Consider the following 16,531-nt stretch of genomic DNA (forward strand, 5'->3'; position numbering starts at 1 on the left):
AACTTCAAAAGGGGGGAGGGGGGACTAGTGTTCCTTTTTCTTTAATATTTTTTGAAGGATTAAGATGAGAGAATGGACATGACCCAAGAGGAAGAAGATGAAGAAGTCAACAGGCCAGAAAAGGAAAGGGGGGAGGAAGCTTCACTGATGGCAACTTGGGCACGCGTCAGCCCCACAAGAAACCCAAAATGTTCAATGGACGTCACCATCATCATTGTTCCATTCCAACCTCTACTCAACGCCATAAATGCTGCTTGTTGGCAGTTAGCTCTCTTTGCATTTAACAAACCAATGCCAAATACTATACACCACACCACTAAGTGGTTCTTCATCTCATCTCCACAGCTGGTTCTCACTCCCAGCTTTTATTGTGGCAGACAATCAAATACTTACTATCCAATTAAAATAAATAGTTTAATTTGATGGTCTGGATTGGTGGAAGTTGGTAGGTGTATTATAGTAAATAAATACACTATCTTTGACCAAATAATGAAATGGGCTCAATAAAGCCATATAAGATTAATGGGCTCACTAAACTAAAGCCCATTTTAAATCTAAGCCTACCAAAAAATATTTGGCCCATTTCACTCTGCCAACTTTGTTTTTCCACCTCACTCTGCGGTGGGTTGCAGAGGTTCGTCGAAATATCTATCTCATCTGCTTCACTCCCATTTCCGGTTTTAATTTCTCTCCTGGTTTATGTTCCGGAGGAGTTGGGATTTGTTCGCTGCTCTTGCTGCCTGATTTAGGTGCTTGTTTTCTTATCTTGTTGTATTTGTTTGATTTCCCGCTCTGCTGTCTTTATAATATGTTACATAAGCAGTCTGGTGGAACTTCTGTGTTTTAGAGTTGCCTGTGTAGCAGTAGCAAAGATAGTGCGTAGTATTGGTAGTTAGGAGTGACATTTTATTATTGTTTTGTTTTGAATGCAGGTAATTTTGGATGGTCATGTTAATGGTTGGGATGAAAATTTCAAGCTATGTCACTCTCACGAAACCCAATTTCCTGTTCGTGCATTATGAGTTGCCGGCTTCTGTGTTCCAAAAGCCGCAGTTGATTTCTACACCGACTTTGTGCATTTCTAGTCATTGTAAGAGAAGGTGTGGATTTGTGATAAAGCTTCATTCCTCAGTTGCTGCTGGCAGAACCCGTTCATCTACTCGTACCGAGGTATCTTTGTCTAAGGGAGATAGATTCGTAAAAGAGGAGAAACCAGTTGACCCTGCTTCATTTTACACTCACCCCAGTTTATTAGAAATGAAGAATGAAAGGATTGCTAACCGGGCTCGTGTTTATGAATTTTTGAGGGGGATTGGGATTGTTCCTGATGAGCTTGATGGATTAGAGCTCCCTGTCACAGTTGAAGTCATGAGAGAACGAGTGGATTTCCTTCATAAGTTAGGACTCACAATTGCAGATATCAACAATTATCCTCTTGTCCTTGGTTGCAGTGTGAAGAAAAACATGGTTCCGGTGCTTGACTACCTTGGGAAATTGGGTGTCAGGAAGTCCACTTTTACTGAATTCTTGCGTCGGTACCCACAGGTCCTCCATGCTAGTGTTGTGGTTGATCTTGAGCCGGTTGTTAAATATCTTCAGGGCATGGACATCAAGCCTAATGATATTCCTCGAGTCCTTGAAAAGTACCCAGAAGTTTTGGGATTCAAACTTGAGGGCACAATGAGTACTTCAGTTGCATATTTGGTTGGAATTGGAGTATCTAGACGTGAGATAGGAGGGGTGCTGACGAGGTACCCAGAGATACTGGGCATGCGAGTAGGTCGGGTGATCAAACCATTTGTGGAGTACTTGGGAAGCTTGGGAATTCCATGTCAAGCTGCTGCAAGACTGATTGAGAAACGGCCACACATTCTTGGTTTTGGGCTTGCTGAGAAGGTGAAACCAAATGTCAAATTGCTTTTAGAATACAATGTTAGACATACTTCACTTGCAGCTGTGATTGCACAATATCCTGAAGTCATAGGAATTGACCTGGAAATGAAGCTTCCAGGTCAACGGGACTTCCTCAATTCCATCATAGGATTGAGTCATGAAGATTTTGGGAGGGTCATTGAGAAAATGCCCCAAATTGTCAGCCTGAGCAACAAAGCAATTGTTACTCATGTAGATTTCTTAATGGAATGTGGATTCTCTATGGAACAAGTGAATCGAATGGTTGTGGGTTGTCCACATTTGATGGCCTTGAATGTTGACATTATGAGACTCAGTTTTGAGTACTTCGAGACCACAATGGCAAGGCCATTGGATGATTTGGTGGCTTTCCCAGCTTACTTTACTTATAGCCTTGAATCTACCATTAGACCAAGACACAAGATGATACATCAGAAGGGGGTGAAATGTTCTCTTGCTTGGCTTCTCAATTGTTCAGATGAGAAATTTGAAGAGCGAATGAGTTATGACACTGTTGACATGGAAGAGATGAATTCAGATTCTTCCTTTGACATGAATAGCTTCATGAAATCCAGCAATGAAGAGTCTGATTCTGAATATGAAGATGACAGTGATGATGACTATGCATAAAATTGGTGAGGCTAGAGGATTGCTATCAAGACAAGTGGAAGCATATGAGGGAACTTTCCTCTGTGTAAAGTAGCCTTAGATGCACTTTTCAGATCCTGTGCCCATTTTCAGCATTAGGAATTTTATAGGGATTGATTGGACAAGTCTTCTAACAGGAATGTTTATTAAAAGAGGTATGCTTGTTAATTTGATCCAGAATTGTTTTGGCAGTGATTTCACTTGGTCCAACTATAAAAGATCTGATAGGCCTATTATGGTGCTTCCATACTGAAATGAGTTGAAAGACTGTTCAATGGTGGCTACTTTTTAATTTTATGGAGGGATGCAGATAACAAGGGAAAAACTCAAGGCAGAAAGCTCTCACTGGTATAAGTAGTTTATTTTGTCATACTTGTATGCCACTGTGTCATCCTTCCTATAATATGCATGTGTGTATAATAACAAAATCTGCTCGCCAGTTGTTCTTGATATTTTTTGTGCTAACAGTTGTTCATGATAAAGAATAGGTGAATAGTAGATCACTTCATTTTTTGAATGATCAGTTAAGAAGGAAGATATGAACTAAAATATAGGATGTTCTGTCGGAGAAATGGCCTTGAGTGTTGATATGAAGGTAGCTTAACTGATTTGTTATTACATTAGGACTAAAAATAGGTTTATACATACATTGCATACGCAAGAGGTGAATAAAATATATTATCCATATGGGGAAAAAATAGTCCCAGATTCTGAATATTGTTGATCAATCAATTTATGACAATTCTCTTAATGTAATATACGACGGTATTTACATGGAAACAGTTAGCGTGCCAAGAATCTAGGTAATATTATTGCCGATTGTCGGCTGAGCAGATCAGGTAATTTCTCATTTCATTACGCCTTTGTACGGATTTGTAGTTACCTTTATGCTTCAAATAATGAGGAAAAAGGTCCTGGAAAGGAGATTCTTGCTTGCTCTTGTCTGAGTAAATTGGATCAATTGATTTCTGTCCATAATCAGTTTTAGATGTTTGAGTTCAAATTACCAAGTTCTAAGGTCATATATGCCTGATACATGTTGTATCCAGCAATACATCATCATTTCAGTATTTCTTGATTTTATTACTCCTATAATGAAATTCTTTAAATAAAGTCAGTTGCTAATCCCTCCATTCATCCCAATTAAACTAATCCAAATTATCTCATACAAGAAACTTGTATGCCAAATTATCTAGTTGATATGTGCCTTCAGTCACTGTTGTCCTGATTCATGTTCTGATCTTGCCCAATATAAATTTTCAGTTGCTTTTATATCTCGGGAAATTTTCGACTGTTTTATTTTTCTAGTCAAATATAACTTAGGTATCATTCTAAAGCAGCAAACCCATCAGCATAATCATCATTACAACACCCCACGCTTGATCATAATCACTTGTTCATATTCTACTGGTAGCTTAGCTTTTCTATCAGAGCCTGCATTATAACACTAGGAAGATCATTAAGGCCATCATAGGAAAGGATTAACAAAAGATACTGCATTCAATTTAAAGATGCCCTGATCTTACAATGCTATGATTACTATTACAATTTTACAGAGTCAAGAATGTAAAACCATATATTAATTCCAGAGAGAGTTGAAGCCTCTGCAGGACTGTATATACAGATTGATATGACCCAGGGGTATGATTTTGCCTAACAGGGGATCTTAATTTGTCAGTCACTAGCCTAAAGAAGCAACCTTGGCTCTATAAGCCGCGGCTGCGGCAGCTGCCACGGCATTCTTGACCCTGTCTTCTTGAGGAAGCTCAGAGGCTTCACTAACAGAGCCAAATCTAAGCTCGGCTGGAGGAATGAAACAGTCCATGGATAACCCCGGAATGTTGAATGCCACTTCCTCGATGGTCCACACTTCTTCCATCCTCGTCTTGGTGTGGCTCATAGCTGTTTCTCCAAACTTAAAAAGGGTCACCACAGATCGCCCTGAGTGGGCGATCATAATCCCTTCAACCGGCCTGTAGCCATCGAGAAAGGAGTTGATGGTTGTCTCCCAGTACACGGCTTCGCCTCCATTGGTTTGGATCCTTGTCAAATGAGAATCTTCTAAATGGACGAGGAGCCCCGTCTTCTGGCTAAAGTATCCAAACAGCACGTGGCGTATGATCTCAGCAGGCCCTTCGCTCCTTGCTTTAAGCGTTTGCGCGTCAGCAGATAGCTTGAGGACGAAACAATCCTCGCCGTTGATTTTCTTCTCTCCAGTGCATCTCGCCTCTGCAAACATGTTTGCCGTTGTTCTCGGATCCAGACCCTACAATGCAACCATTAGGACATCTCAGAAAACTGGGTAGCAGAAAAATGATGATCAAAACAAGAATGTATTCGCTCACCTGAAGAGCGCGACGAAGAGGGCGAACTGGGCCTTTGGCAGCATGCGCCCCGAGCCAGGGGGTGTGGCGCCAGACGAGGTTCCCGTTGCAGCCGGCGTGAACCTTGTTGCCTCCCATTGCGAGCTCGACATACCACATGTCGGGATTCATTTGCCAGAGGACAAAACCCCCAGATTCGGCTGCCTTGGCCGGATTGCGGCTCTTTATAACCTTGGTGGCTGTCTCGATATCGGATGCCAACATTTTCACCTTCCCCATGGCGTAGGCATTCTGGATGGAGCTCTGAAGCTTCTGCCCGCCGGAGGCCGCCAGGTACTGCTGCAGTATGTACTGAGCTGAAGAAGTTTCCTGGACAACATTAGCAGAAAGAAGCATTGATTCAGAAGCAGAAAAAGGGCAGTGGACCACAGGTATATATATTTATATATATATATAATAAATCAATCTTGTTCGATGTCGAATTATTATTCTTCCTCCTGGTTTGGTTTGGGTGGGGGAATCAATGATATTATTAGATATCAGTAGCAGTAGCAGTAAGCAGTGTGTGCCGACAAAGAAGATGATGCTATCAACAGTCCCAATCCCAGCGTAGCATCGTCTTAATTATTCCATGTTCTTCCTCAGAACCACCACACAAATACTACCTACTTATTACTCTTGATTGCCTTTACAGCAAAGGAACAAATCTAACCAAAATTATCCGAATTAGAACCAGAACTGGAGCTGACAAAAACACAATAATGGAATCGAGGAAGATGAGGGAGGGAGGAAAGATTTCTGAAACACAAAAATGGATAAAAACAACCAAATCACACTCACAATAGGGATGTCTTTAATACATATATGTGCCAACGGCTCGCTGTTGCTAACGTGCACCGGCGCGAGCGGCGCCCCCAAAACGCCGAGCAGCAGCCTCAGATCCGACCTAGAGCAGCCCGGCCCGGATGCCGATACGGAAGGAGCCCGGCAGAGCCAATGGGCCCACCGGTCGGCCCGCGGGTCGCCAGAATCCGACCCGTCGGGATCCGGGCCCTCTCTTAAAGGCGAGAGCGTCTCCACGCCTCCTCCGACTCTCAAACTTGCCGATCTCGGAATCAGAATTCCGGCCGGGCCCGAGCTGAGACCTCTCCTCCGCATCCGCAGGCCCGAGCCCGACGGCGACTGGCTCCGGCCTCTCCTCGGCGACAGGCCGCGAACCACCTCCTCCTTTAGAGCGGAGAAGAAACCCTGCTTCCTCTCCATGGTCACCGATTTTGATTAACAGTAGTTGCTGCAAGTGAGATTTGGGGTTACTGAGACTGAGATAGTGTGAAAAGTCGGCGCCTCGTTTATAGTCGGGAAATTTGAGGAGGAGACAAAAAGCGTAAAGCAGCGACCGAATGACGTTTACAAGAAGCAAAACATTTGTCTCTGTTTCGCGCTGATTATATATATATATATATATATATATATAGTGCGCGAGAGAGAGAGAGAGAGAGAGAGAGGAAGAGAGGAGAGAGAGAGATGGGAACTTAACTAATGACAGGGGAGGAGAATGCATGGAAACAGAAGGGGCGCATTTAAGCAAAAGTCATGTTTATGCGGTTTTATTAAAGTCGTGTTTTTGTAGTTTTATTAAAGTCGTGGTTAGGTTTGATGCAATGATATATATATTCTTATTACTATATTTATGCGAAAGCTCATATTCATATTGTGAATTGTGATGGATCCCAAATATCACAGAATCTCCGCATTTCGAGGCTTTATTTATTTTTACTTATCATATATTCATATATTTTGAAGGACATTAAAATAATCAAATTGCCAATTGCTAAAAAGAAAGGGAATAATTAATTGCCTAAGCATTTATATGTTTATTTATTTATATTGAAATTATTTAGAGACCAAACGTTAGGCCTCATCTCTCGTTTTTCAAATGTTTTTTTAAATTCAGTATTGGTAGGGACTCTAAAGATTTCAACCACGGAATACCAATTGCAAAACCTATTTCCATCCACCAACATTAATCATGTGCCCTTTTCGCATTTTAATCAAATTCAGAATTAATTATTGTTATCTTATCTAGAAATATACACAAAAATATAGTATTTGGGAGTAATGAATGGACTATAACGCATGTAACAATTTTCATAACATAGTAGGTTCTGAGGTTAAGCTCAATAGTCAAGTAATGAATGCAATTCTTGCTACCAACATCATATCATGGCTAGAAAAATCATTTTTAATTATTCAAATTTTGAAATAGTATTATAAAATAAAATTACTCACCCAAATGGCAGTAATGCCAATATGGCTTTAATCGATAGTTGTTTAACAAAGTGTGCTGTGTGTTATAATATTTTGAATATCAAACCTCATAAACACACATCTTCAAATAGTTTTCTTTATCTATCTATAAGAGCAGACAAGATGCAGTAATGAATGTAGCTAAATAAGAATAAATATATATATATATAGTGAGAGAGTGGTGACACAATTAGTCAAATCAAAAACAGATAAATGATGATCATAATAATAATATGGTTGTTGCAAATTGCAATTTGAAGGGCCGTGGCGCAATTGGCGCTACTGACAATGTCCTTTGAAATATTCTCAATTTTTTTGTCTTGCTAATATTACCTTTTATGCATACATTTTGAAAATAAAATGCAATGGCTATATATATATATATATATAATACAAATATATGATATTAATTGGTCACATATAATAATTGATCTATAAACACAACATGAATACATAATAATATAAGCTTATAGCTAGCACAGGGTAATAATCTACACAGTACATATTGTTTAATTTCGGTCAATAGGGTTATAAGATTGTATTACAAATATGAGGCCTAAGATCAAACACAATATAATCATCAACAACAAGACTTGTTTAGTTTCAAATTAATCTGCAACCATCAATCAAATACTCAATATCTATCTAATCAGTAGTAACTATATTTAGATCAACAAAATTGGGACAAGCAGCAGCATTTCAGATATGAACATGGAATAAACTAGATAATTGATTGATTGATTGATTAAATGAGGACAGTCACAGTTTCAACAGCTAATCAAGATTGAAGTGATTTATCACAACAATGGATCAATAATTAGTTAGTGAAACATCTTTAGAACATCATCAAATCCATGAATGAAGTTAGCTAGCTAGCTATATATAGCTCACAAATGGAATAGTGCCAAGAACCCTCAATTTCCAATTTGGGTTAAACCATTAGAGAGGGATGGAAAAGGCAGCACATGAATCTTCTTAATTATTCCATCGACAACACAAAGAAATTCACCCATGTTTGGACCACATCATATCTTCAACCCTATTTATCATGTACACAATCAACAGATATATATATCTAAAGATTTCTGTTAAGTTTGAGAATTTATTGACAAGGCCTTGTTCTTGAACCTGAATCTAGGGTTTCTAGGCACGGCCTGGCTGGGCCCGAAGCCGAGCTGCCCGATGCTGTTCGTCAACGGCGGACCGTCGTCGTAGATGTGACCCACCACTTTGGTGCAGCTGTTGCACTTAATTTTGATGCGTTTCCGCTGGATGCCCCAATAATTAACTGTCTCGAAAAAGGGCCTGATTTTGTCCTCTTTCTCGAACCTGAACTTTGAAGAATCCACGGCGGAGAACGAAAGCGTCTTCTTGTTGCCGGCCTCGAAATAGAAGTCCGGAGGGAAGAGCTCCGCCGCGTCCAGATTCAAATTGGCGCCGCACTCCCTGCAACAGTATACCGCCGCCATCGATGGAATGGAAGAAACCTTTTCCTTTTCCAAACTACCTTACAAAACGAAACAGTGATCTTCAAAATTATTTATCTTATAACATTATAATTATTATTATATTTAATTTAATTTAACTTTTTTTTTTTTTTTTTTTTGTATTGACTACTGTTTCTCCATACTCTATAGTAATGGCTCCAAATGCAAACATTTTTAAAAATTTTGTATTATTGATTTATATTCTAAAAAAATATTTCATTAATTATATATTTCACATAAAATATTTTATTAAATACTCATTTTTAATATTTTCGATTTTTCTCAAAACCTTCAAACTAAAATTTTTTATGGAGCTTACTATTTTTTCATGAAGGATTTTTATACCCATAGTTTGGAAATAATTTATTAGTACAGTACAGAGTCCTAAACAAATGAGGGCTGGAAACATGCCATGTGGGCTTAGTGTAAGAAAGCCCAATTCAATTCAATTAATAAAAGTTGAAGAAAAGCAAAAAAAAAAAAAACCGTCCAACACTGCACACAACATATGCATGTGAAAGGTTGGCACACAAAAATCTTACAAAATCATTGTGGAATTTTATCAACCACGAGGGATGTCTCTTTCTCTCTCTTACCTTAACTTATCATTACCTCATTCACAAACCAATTCAATGAAAATTTTCCAAAAAAGTCGATTAGAATTTTCTAGTAGGCATATAAATTATAATAAAGGTCCAATCTTTTTGCCCACAGAGAAACCACCTGACGTCTGAGAGACAGTCTGTATCCAGACGTCGATATGATATACTTATTACATTTAATTCATCTCCCTCCGACTGGTCTTTTCCTCACCAACCTTATTTTCTCCACCATTATTACACCCCCTGCAAAAAGTGGTGTGTGCGTGTGTTATATATATATATATATATATATATATTATGCATCTATCTGCATGCCCACCTCCATTAATCAATCTACCTATTCTTCTTTCTTCTTCTTCTTCCTTCCAAGCCCTCACCAAAGAATGACAAAGATGAAGCTTCTAGTAGTTCTTTTGGTGGCTCTGGTTCTTGTTCTGATCTCTTCACAGGCTGAGGCTCAGACCTCCTCACAACTCTCAAGTAAGTAGTCTGCATACAATAATTAGGTAATTAATGACTTCATAGATGAGCGTTTGTTGCAGTAACTATTTGTTGTTGGGAAGGCAGGTTTCTGTGACCAGAAATGTGGGGAGAGATGTGCCAAGGCAGGAGCGAAAGACAGGTGCCTCAAATACTGTGGGATCTGCTGTGAGGATTGTCACTGTGTGCCATCAGGTACTTATGGGAACAGACATGAGTGCCCATGTTATGGAGACAAGCTTAGCTCCGGGGGCACTCCCAAATGCCCTTGAACTTAATTACATCATATATGGGGGAGAGATCTTCAGCGGTAACCATGGCTGTGGATTTAATAATACTTAATGGAGGAGTTGTGTTTGGATAGGATCTGATGGTCTGATCTGGCCATGGAGCATGTACTATATTTTGTTTTTACTAATGAATAAATAATTTTTTATTTTTTATTTTGTGTGTGTGTTTGCTGGAACTTCTAGGGAGAGGAATTGGGAGTTAAGAATATGAATCAGTGTACAAAGTAACAGTAATCAAGAAAGCATCCAACAAAGTAAACAAATGCATATTGAAACCTTACACAACTTCAAATAAATTTTACTGTCCACATAGATTTTTCAAAGCCAAAAACTGCATGTTCTTTACAAAATTAAAACTCAGTGTCCATATAAGTAAGCAACAGCAAGATCTCCCAAAATTCCAAAACTTCTGACTAAACGGAGCTCTATTTTCTGTTATTCTAGGCACGTAGAATAACAGAAGATAGGGAGAGACGAGCAGTCGGAAAGAAGGCACTAAACACTATGTACAGGCAAAAGTCACAACATACAAAAGTTTTGGAATACACAAACGGTGCTGCAATATTTCTGCAAGAGATTATTATGGCAGCTGTCTCCACATTCAACAGCCTTCTAATGGTTAACTTCTTGTACAACATCCTCGCTATATTTCCACATGAAGTTCAGTTTTTTTTAAAAAAAAGGAATAAAAGAAAATCTAGACCTACACAATACTTAGGAAATTATTAGAATTAACAATAACTGGGGGTATGCTATGACAGCACAACAGGAGGAATGAAAATGCACATCGAGGTGGGTTTTCCAGGTGCTCATCTTAGCTTTGTACACATCTACGCTGTGCGGGATCTCCTCTTTTCAAACCAAGCAAGGATTTTTTTGCCATAGAGGTTGCTCTGCATAGAGGGTGCATTTGCTTGGATGAAATTAAGCAAAGTATCACGGACATGACCCTAGCATTGTCGAGAGAAAGCAAATTTTGGATGAGTGAAGAAAAATATTTAGCAACGTAAACTAAAGAGAATGAAACAAAGAATGCACAATAAATATGGAATCATGCTTTGAAGTGCAGTAAAGAAAACAAAGATCAGTTAATTGTGGAACAAAATAATATGCCACCAGTATCTCCTTCTGTATCATAAAAGAATTTGAAAATAACATCGACCACAAGTATACATGTATATCTGAAAGAACTTAGCTACACATGTATATGACTAAGATATATAGCCAACCAGCATAGTGTTTGGCTTCACTTTTCACATTGAAGATATAAAATAGTACCGTAAAGTGTGCAGCACAATGGTAGAAAGAGAAAAATTAAATTTCTCAATGTAAAGTTAGATAGATTAGTTTCATTTTACATTCATATAAGATGAAAGAAGAAGCACAGTAAAGGAAAGACAATAAGTTACCAAAATATCTCAACCATGTGTTCTCCTCAAACTCCTCCCTTTCATATGAATATATGGAATTTTAAAGAAACCTAATATAGTAAATTTAGAATATTGGGTAAAGTAAACTATATTCATCAACCAACATCGTTGCCAACACGCGGGAGTGCAAATTTTTTTTTAAAATTGTAAGGCAAGAAGCTATTTAGCAATAAGACAAGAAACAAAAACTAGTAACTACACCAAATAATAAACAGATACATAAAATAAATTTCAAATTGTTAGATAAGTAATTATTTTGCTCCCATTCTGTATTTGAAGGCATAAATAGTGTTCAAATAGAGTTCGTTAAAACGACACAAGAGACTGAGAATTAAGCAAGAACTAGGTGCTAGGTACTATGAAGAATTTATGCAGCAGCGACAACAGTTTTTTGGAAAAACAAAGAGTTGCTGTGGAGTAGAAAATTCAGTGTAAATCAGTGTGTAGTGACCAAGTTATTGCGGATCAATGTAATATTGAAAGGCAATAAGTCAAACTGAAATGACTAAGGTAAGGACTAATTTACCAGAAAATTCTCAGCAACAGAATAACAAGGAAGTACTAATATATTACATTATCATGCTACTCATTTCCATCAATCAAGCTATCCTATTGGCATGTAACCAAAGCATACTAACGTAAAGCACTGCGATAAAAATCACAGAGAGCGATTCAATATTATAAATAGAAAATTCAAATGTTCAGAGTAATACTATGTGTTATGACATGCATGGCAGACAACAGATAACGTCTTTGTTTATGTGTGATGAATATTTTTAGAGGGGTGCATTTAGTGGCAAGATATAATTAGTGAGCCAATATATATAAGCCTAACTAGAGATAGCTTACACATGAAAACCTACAAAAAAGCATCTATTTTTACATACAAGTATGTTAAGTGTGTAAAAATCTGGAAATATGATGATGAGAGAATGATTTGGCTCAAACAGGTTCAAGCCATCACATGTAGGGGATCTGAGGTTTAAATGAAAATTCCAGAAGCGAGTCTTAGTTTCAATAGTGCTTTAGATAGTTCAACAAAGTGACCATTCTGTATGAAAATAATATTTGCGTTTTTGTGAAATGTGTGTGTGCACTCATGCATGCATGAGAAAGATTGTGGTTTAAGTGTTTTATGTTTTCTATGGAGGAAGTAAATAACAGAAGCCAAAACCACCCAAGTTTTTGGGTGCAAAAGAGGTGGTTCTCTTGATGTTGAAGGCTTTTATTGCTATACGCATTTGATAAAGTTTCTAAATATGATTTTCTGGCGCAGCCATTGTGGGGAGACATGTAGCAGTAAGTAGATGAAAAACATGCATCCTCAGCACAAGCAGATCAAGCAAACCATGTATACACAACTTAACAGTATTCATGCATATGACATTCCATCCAAATATGATCTATTCCTCTATGAAAACTACACAAACATCAAAGCTAACTTCCTAGGATTTACTGTTTAGGATTTTTGTTATTCACATAAAAGGGAAAATCTATGCTGTATCAGCAATCAGCTGTGTTGGTTATTAGAGCAAACTAAAAGAATTAATTACAAAAAAGGTCAGGCAGAAAACTCGAAACTTAGAAGTTAGATTATAAAATATTAGGACCTGAAAACTCAGTTTACTTCAGGCTAGGGCAACCTAGAATGATGAGAATATATAGAATGAAATAAAATTTTCAGCAAATTATTGTACCTGTCCATTTGACAATGCTGACTGAATGACAAAATTCCCATAAGGATCAGTAAGAAGCACCGAGGCAGTTGGGCTCTCAAGCAGTTCCAAGATGATTTCTGTGATGTGATTTTCTCCAGATTCCTGTAAGAACTTCTCCACCACATTGCTGGCATACTTATTGCAGGAGAGAGATGCAAAACATCCTTGGAATCGCCTTACAAGGTCAGTTATAACTCCAGGCATCTTCAATCCAATCAAGTGTTGCACCACATAGTTTCTAAAAGTGATGAAGAGGAAATAATAAGAGGATGCTAGAAGCAAATTACTAGCCAGACCTAGATTAAACAATTAAGAGATGCATTTTGTAGCATACCCATAAGGATCTTGTGCTAGGTCCAATGCATTTTCCTTTATCTCAGCTATCAATTGTTCTCTTGCTTCCCCAGTCGAGTTCTCTATGCATGACTGAAGCACACAGCATCCACTTTTGTTGGTTGCAATTTTATAACAGTTGTTTGCTATTTCCCTGAAAATATGCTGTCGAATGGAACCAATATTAACAATATAGTAGATCTGATCAAAGATATAACCACTCAAAAGCTAACACTCATCTATATGTAAGCTAAGAATGCCAAAATTTTCTGTACAGCAACTAAAAATATGGTTGAATTTCTATCATAGCAACAATTCATCAGAAAAATATGCGAAACATTTCCCAGCAAGTTATAGAAGGGGCGAGCATACCTTTCTGTTCAAGGTTATTCAGATGATGAAGCAATCATTGGCCATTCAAGAAAATGTAAATGAATGCACGCGAATTTAAAGGTAAAATCTTATAGAAGAAACAGTTTACCACATGTATGGAATCATTATATCGAAGGAACAAGGACATAAGATCAAATAGATTATAGGGACTGGTCATTGACAAGTAATACCGAATATCTGGTCAAAAAAGACTTGCTAGTCATTGGAATTGACCATTTGAAATAAATCAGCACATCTCTAAGAAACCCTATGCTATGTCAAAAGTCCAATATTTAAATAAAGAAATCAATAATAATATTAGAAAAAGGTTTCTAATAACCACTCTGATACACAAGAGGATGCAACTTCATCCAAAGAAAGGAGCTGATGCAATAATAGGTGTACTAGATCTATCCAAGTGCAAAGCATAGTGTCATATTCAATTCACATTAATATTCTTGATAAATTTATCTATCTAGACTAATAATTACAAGTTAACTTCAAAGGTAAAAACATAACCAATAAATTAAGTCCCAATCTAAAAATAAGTAAACCAATGTATTACAAACAAGAACTATGTAATAAACCTATATTCCTAGCAAACTTGACTCAACGATGGAAGAATAGAAAACCTACATTTCCTCTAGATTAAAAAACTATTTAGTTAACATTATCTACTAGAAAGGAACTTAGAGAGAGGTCATCTCTATTTTTTAACCAATAACAACGTACCAACAAGAAAAACCAAAGCAATTTAATATTGAAACAGGAGCTCCTATACTATTTCACCTTGAACCTTTGACTAATCAATCAATAGCACAAAGAGATAACAAATTCTATTACCTCATTCACTTGGACTGGAAAATTTCTCAAACAGTGTTGTATAACATGCTGACCATTGGGGTCAGTGGCCAAGACCACAGCACCAAAGCTTAGAGCAGAAGCAGCCAGGAGGATTTGATTGGGACTCAGCTTCTCAAACAATTTCTGAATTGCTCTACCCCTGTGCATACACAGCACAAAAAACACATATAGATAAAATTTCTCAGATAACATACTGAATTAAAAGAACTTAAAAACCTCCCAGTCCATTGCTCATACCCGTGCGGATTGAGACAAATACTGATTAGCTTAAAAGGAGCCTTGGAGAGGGACATCATTATCCTAGTTCTCTGATTCTCATTGCATGCCGCAAAAAAATTCTGAAAAAATTGACTCCCAAACTGATTCCTCATTAACTCAGTTAAATTCTGCATGACCTCTGGTAAAATCATCTCAGTGTCTGCCTCACTAAACTCCTGCTCTAATTTAAAGTTCAAAGCCCCACTCCACACTTGATCAGTTGCTAATGCATACAAGTTCCCCCTAATTTGTTCAACAGTGAATTGTTGGGGCATAAAGTTCATGTGAGTCATATTATTATGCATCAAAGAAGGCTCAGAAACGTAAAATTTGCTCTGCTGGGCAGGTAGCGATGCTGGAAAATTATTGCGGACGTTCCTGGAAAGGGGTTGCTTGCCATGCAAAGGAGATTGGTATGTACCACAGGCGAGATGTGTTCCATGTGCCTGCCTCAGCATCTCCAGAGGATTCCCTGCGCCGATATTTGGGCCTGTCCCCGGAAAGCCTACAGCATCCGGGCCCACAGGCACACTTTCGTGGGGCCCAAACAAACTGAAAGGCCCATTGACAGCACCGTTATTCCTCGGATGGTGAGCCCAACCCAAAGCCCGCTGTCTTTCACCGCACGCCATTGGCCGATGAACTGATTCGCCCAAGGCTACGTCATCAAGAGTCTCCGGAAGGCCGTGAAACGACGGCGTTTGATAATGGGGCTTGTACTCCTCCGAAAGATTCATCCTCAAGAAGGCTGATTCAATAGCTTGATCGTAATCCTGAATGTTTGATGAGATCAGAGGGGTTTGCCGCCGCGTTTCGTCCAGCCAGAAGCCTCGCTGAGGAGTTTCGCCTCCGCGATACTCCAGCGGCCGCGACGCCGTAGAATAGCCGATTTCCTGGATTTGCCGATCCATCGCCGTCGCCAAAAGAGCGGAGTTTGTTGGTTGCTTTCCACGCCGAGGATTCGAAGGACGACGACTGGGGTTTTTATCAAGGGCTCTATTTAGTATTTATAGACCCCACCACCAGTTCACCCTCCTCTCCCCCTACTCTTAATTATTTTTTTACTCTTCCAAAATATCCCCTCTAAATAGCCCCTTATTTTATTTGTTTGTTTCAATTTCAATATTAACCCAATAAACCCTAAATCCCATTCAGTTAAATATTATTAGTATTTATTTTTCATTGGCACGTTGACGTTGTGCACTACCTTAAATTTAGGGTTCCAAACAGATTAACATTATAATTGTTATGGTTATGCTAATTGATAAATTTCAATTCTTTTTTATTATACGGATTTGTTGGGTTAGTTAATCATTGTTACCTGAGTTTGTTAATTATTATAATAATAATAATAATAACAATACGAGGTTTCATTCAAATCCGTGTAACAAATTATTTTGATAAAGTTCAATTTGTTATAGAATTGCTATTCTACTGCAAAACATATTATTTTAATATCCCAATTTATTTGTATTAAACTAAATTTAAATACTAAATATAATCCAAC

The 16,531-nt window shown here is 38.1% G+C and overlaps 5 protein-coding genes across 6 annotated transcripts; 2 read left to right on the top strand and 3 right to left on the bottom strand.

Moving 5' to 3' along the window:
* Positions 1 to 610: 610 nt before the first annotated feature.
* Positions 611 to 3,860, top strand: LOC127246418 (transcription termination factor MTERF4, chloroplastic). Its single transcript, XM_051267804.1, has 2 exons — positions 611 to 749; positions 933 to 3,860. The coding sequence occupies exon 2, from the start codon at positions 943 to 945 to the stop codon at positions 2,539 to 2,541; it is 1,599 nt and encodes a 532-aa protein (XP_051123761.1). The 5' UTR covers positions 611 to 749; positions 933 to 942; the 3' UTR covers positions 2,542 to 3,860.
* Positions 3,861 to 4,040: 180 nt separating this feature from the next.
* On the bottom strand, positions 4,041 to 8,442 carry LOC127246419 (uncharacterized). 2 transcript variants are annotated; one of them, XM_051267806.1, is made up of 4 exons: positions 8,319 to 8,442; positions 5,724 to 6,174; positions 4,905 to 5,252; positions 4,041 to 4,825 (listed from the first exon to the last, which is right to left on the bottom strand). In XM_051267806.1, the coding sequence occupies exons 2-4, from the start codon at positions 6,144 to 6,146 to the stop codon at positions 4,241 to 4,243; spliced, it is 1,356 nt and encodes a 451-aa protein (XP_051123763.1). In that variant the 5' UTR covers positions 6,147 to 6,174; positions 8,319 to 8,442; the 3' UTR covers positions 4,041 to 4,240. The 2 variants fall into 2 exon arrangements, with proteins under 2 accessions (XP_051123763.1, XP_051123762.1); XM_051267805.1 differs by lacking the exon at positions 8,319 to 8,442 and having other exon boundaries at positions 5,724 to 6,505.
* Positions 7,897 to 8,726, bottom strand: LOC127246421 (uncharacterized). The gene has a single exon (XM_051267807.1). The coding sequence runs from the start codon at positions 8,657 to 8,659 to the stop codon at positions 8,279 to 8,281; it is 381 nt and encodes a 126-aa protein (XP_051123764.1). The 5' UTR covers positions 8,660 to 8,726; the 3' UTR covers positions 7,897 to 8,278.
* Positions 8,727 to 9,484: 758 nt separating this feature from the next.
* Positions 9,485 to 10,198, top strand: LOC127246811 (peamaclein-like). The gene is made up of 2 exons (XM_051268393.1): positions 9,485 to 9,759; positions 9,847 to 10,198. The coding sequence occupies exons 1-2, from the start codon at positions 9,591 to 9,593 to the stop codon at positions 10,029 to 10,031; spliced, it is 354 nt and encodes a 117-aa protein (XP_051124350.1). The 5' UTR covers positions 9,485 to 9,590; the 3' UTR covers positions 10,032 to 10,198.
* Positions 10,199 to 10,363: 165 nt separating this feature from the next.
* Positions 10,364 to 16,188, bottom strand: LOC127246746 (pumilio homolog 12-like). Its single transcript, XM_051268279.1, has 5 exons — positions 15,004 to 16,188; positions 14,746 to 14,905; positions 13,532 to 13,695; positions 13,177 to 13,435; positions 10,364 to 10,999 (listed from the first exon to the last, which is right to left on the bottom strand). The coding sequence occupies exons 1-5, from the start codon at positions 15,933 to 15,935 to the stop codon at positions 10,880 to 10,882; spliced, it is 1,635 nt and encodes a 544-aa protein (XP_051124236.1). The 5' UTR covers positions 15,936 to 16,188; the 3' UTR covers positions 10,364 to 10,879.
* Positions 16,189 to 16,531: the final 343 nt, after the last annotated feature.

Source organism: Andrographis paniculata, unplaced genomic scaffold, assembly GCF_009805555.1.
Source record: "Andrographis paniculata isolate CXL003 unplaced genomic scaffold, ASM980555v1 Contig30END, whole genome shotgun sequence".
NCBI lineage: Eukaryota > Viridiplantae > Streptophyta > Magnoliopsida > Lamiales > Acanthaceae > Andrographis > Andrographis paniculata.

Coding starts and splice junctions, on each gene's coding strand:
- LOC127246418 (XM_051267804.1), top strand. CDS start 943: ATGGTCATGTTAATGGTTGGGATGAAAATTTCAAGCTATGTCACTCTC.
- LOC127246419 (XM_051267806.1), bottom strand. CDS start 6,146: ATGGAGAGGAAGCAGGGTTTCTTCTCCGCTCTAAAGGAGGAGGTGGTT. Junction 5,253..5,723: donor GTATTAAAGACATCCCTATT/GTGAGTGTGATT, acceptor AATGTTGTCCAG/GAAACTTCTTCAGCTCAGTA. Junction 4,826..4,904: donor CTCTTCGTCGCGCTCTTCAG/GTGAGCGAATAC, acceptor GTTGCATTGTAG/GGTCTGGATCCGAGAACAAC.
- LOC127246421 (XM_051267807.1), bottom strand. CDS start 8,659: ATGGCGGCGGTATACTGTTGCAGGGAGTGCGGCGCCAATTTGAATCTG.
- LOC127246811 (XM_051268393.1), top strand. CDS start 9,591: ATGCCCACCTCCATTAATCAATCTACCTATTCTTCTTTCTTCTTCTTC. Junction 9,760..9,846: donor GACCTCCTCACAACTCTCAA/GTAAGTAGTCTG, acceptor TTGGGAAGGCAG/GTTTCTGTGACCAGAAATGT.
- LOC127246746 (XM_051268279.1), bottom strand. CDS start 15,935: ATGGATCGGCAAATCCAGGAAATCGGCTATTCTACGGCGTCGCGGCCG. Junction 14,906..15,003: donor ATTTGTCTCAATCCGCACGG/GTATGAGCAATG, acceptor GTGTATGCACAG/GGGTAGAGCAATTCAGAAAT. Junction 13,436..13,531: donor CTAGCACAAGATCCTTATGG/GTATGCTACAAA, acceptor CATCACTTTTAG/AAACTATGTGGTGCAACACT.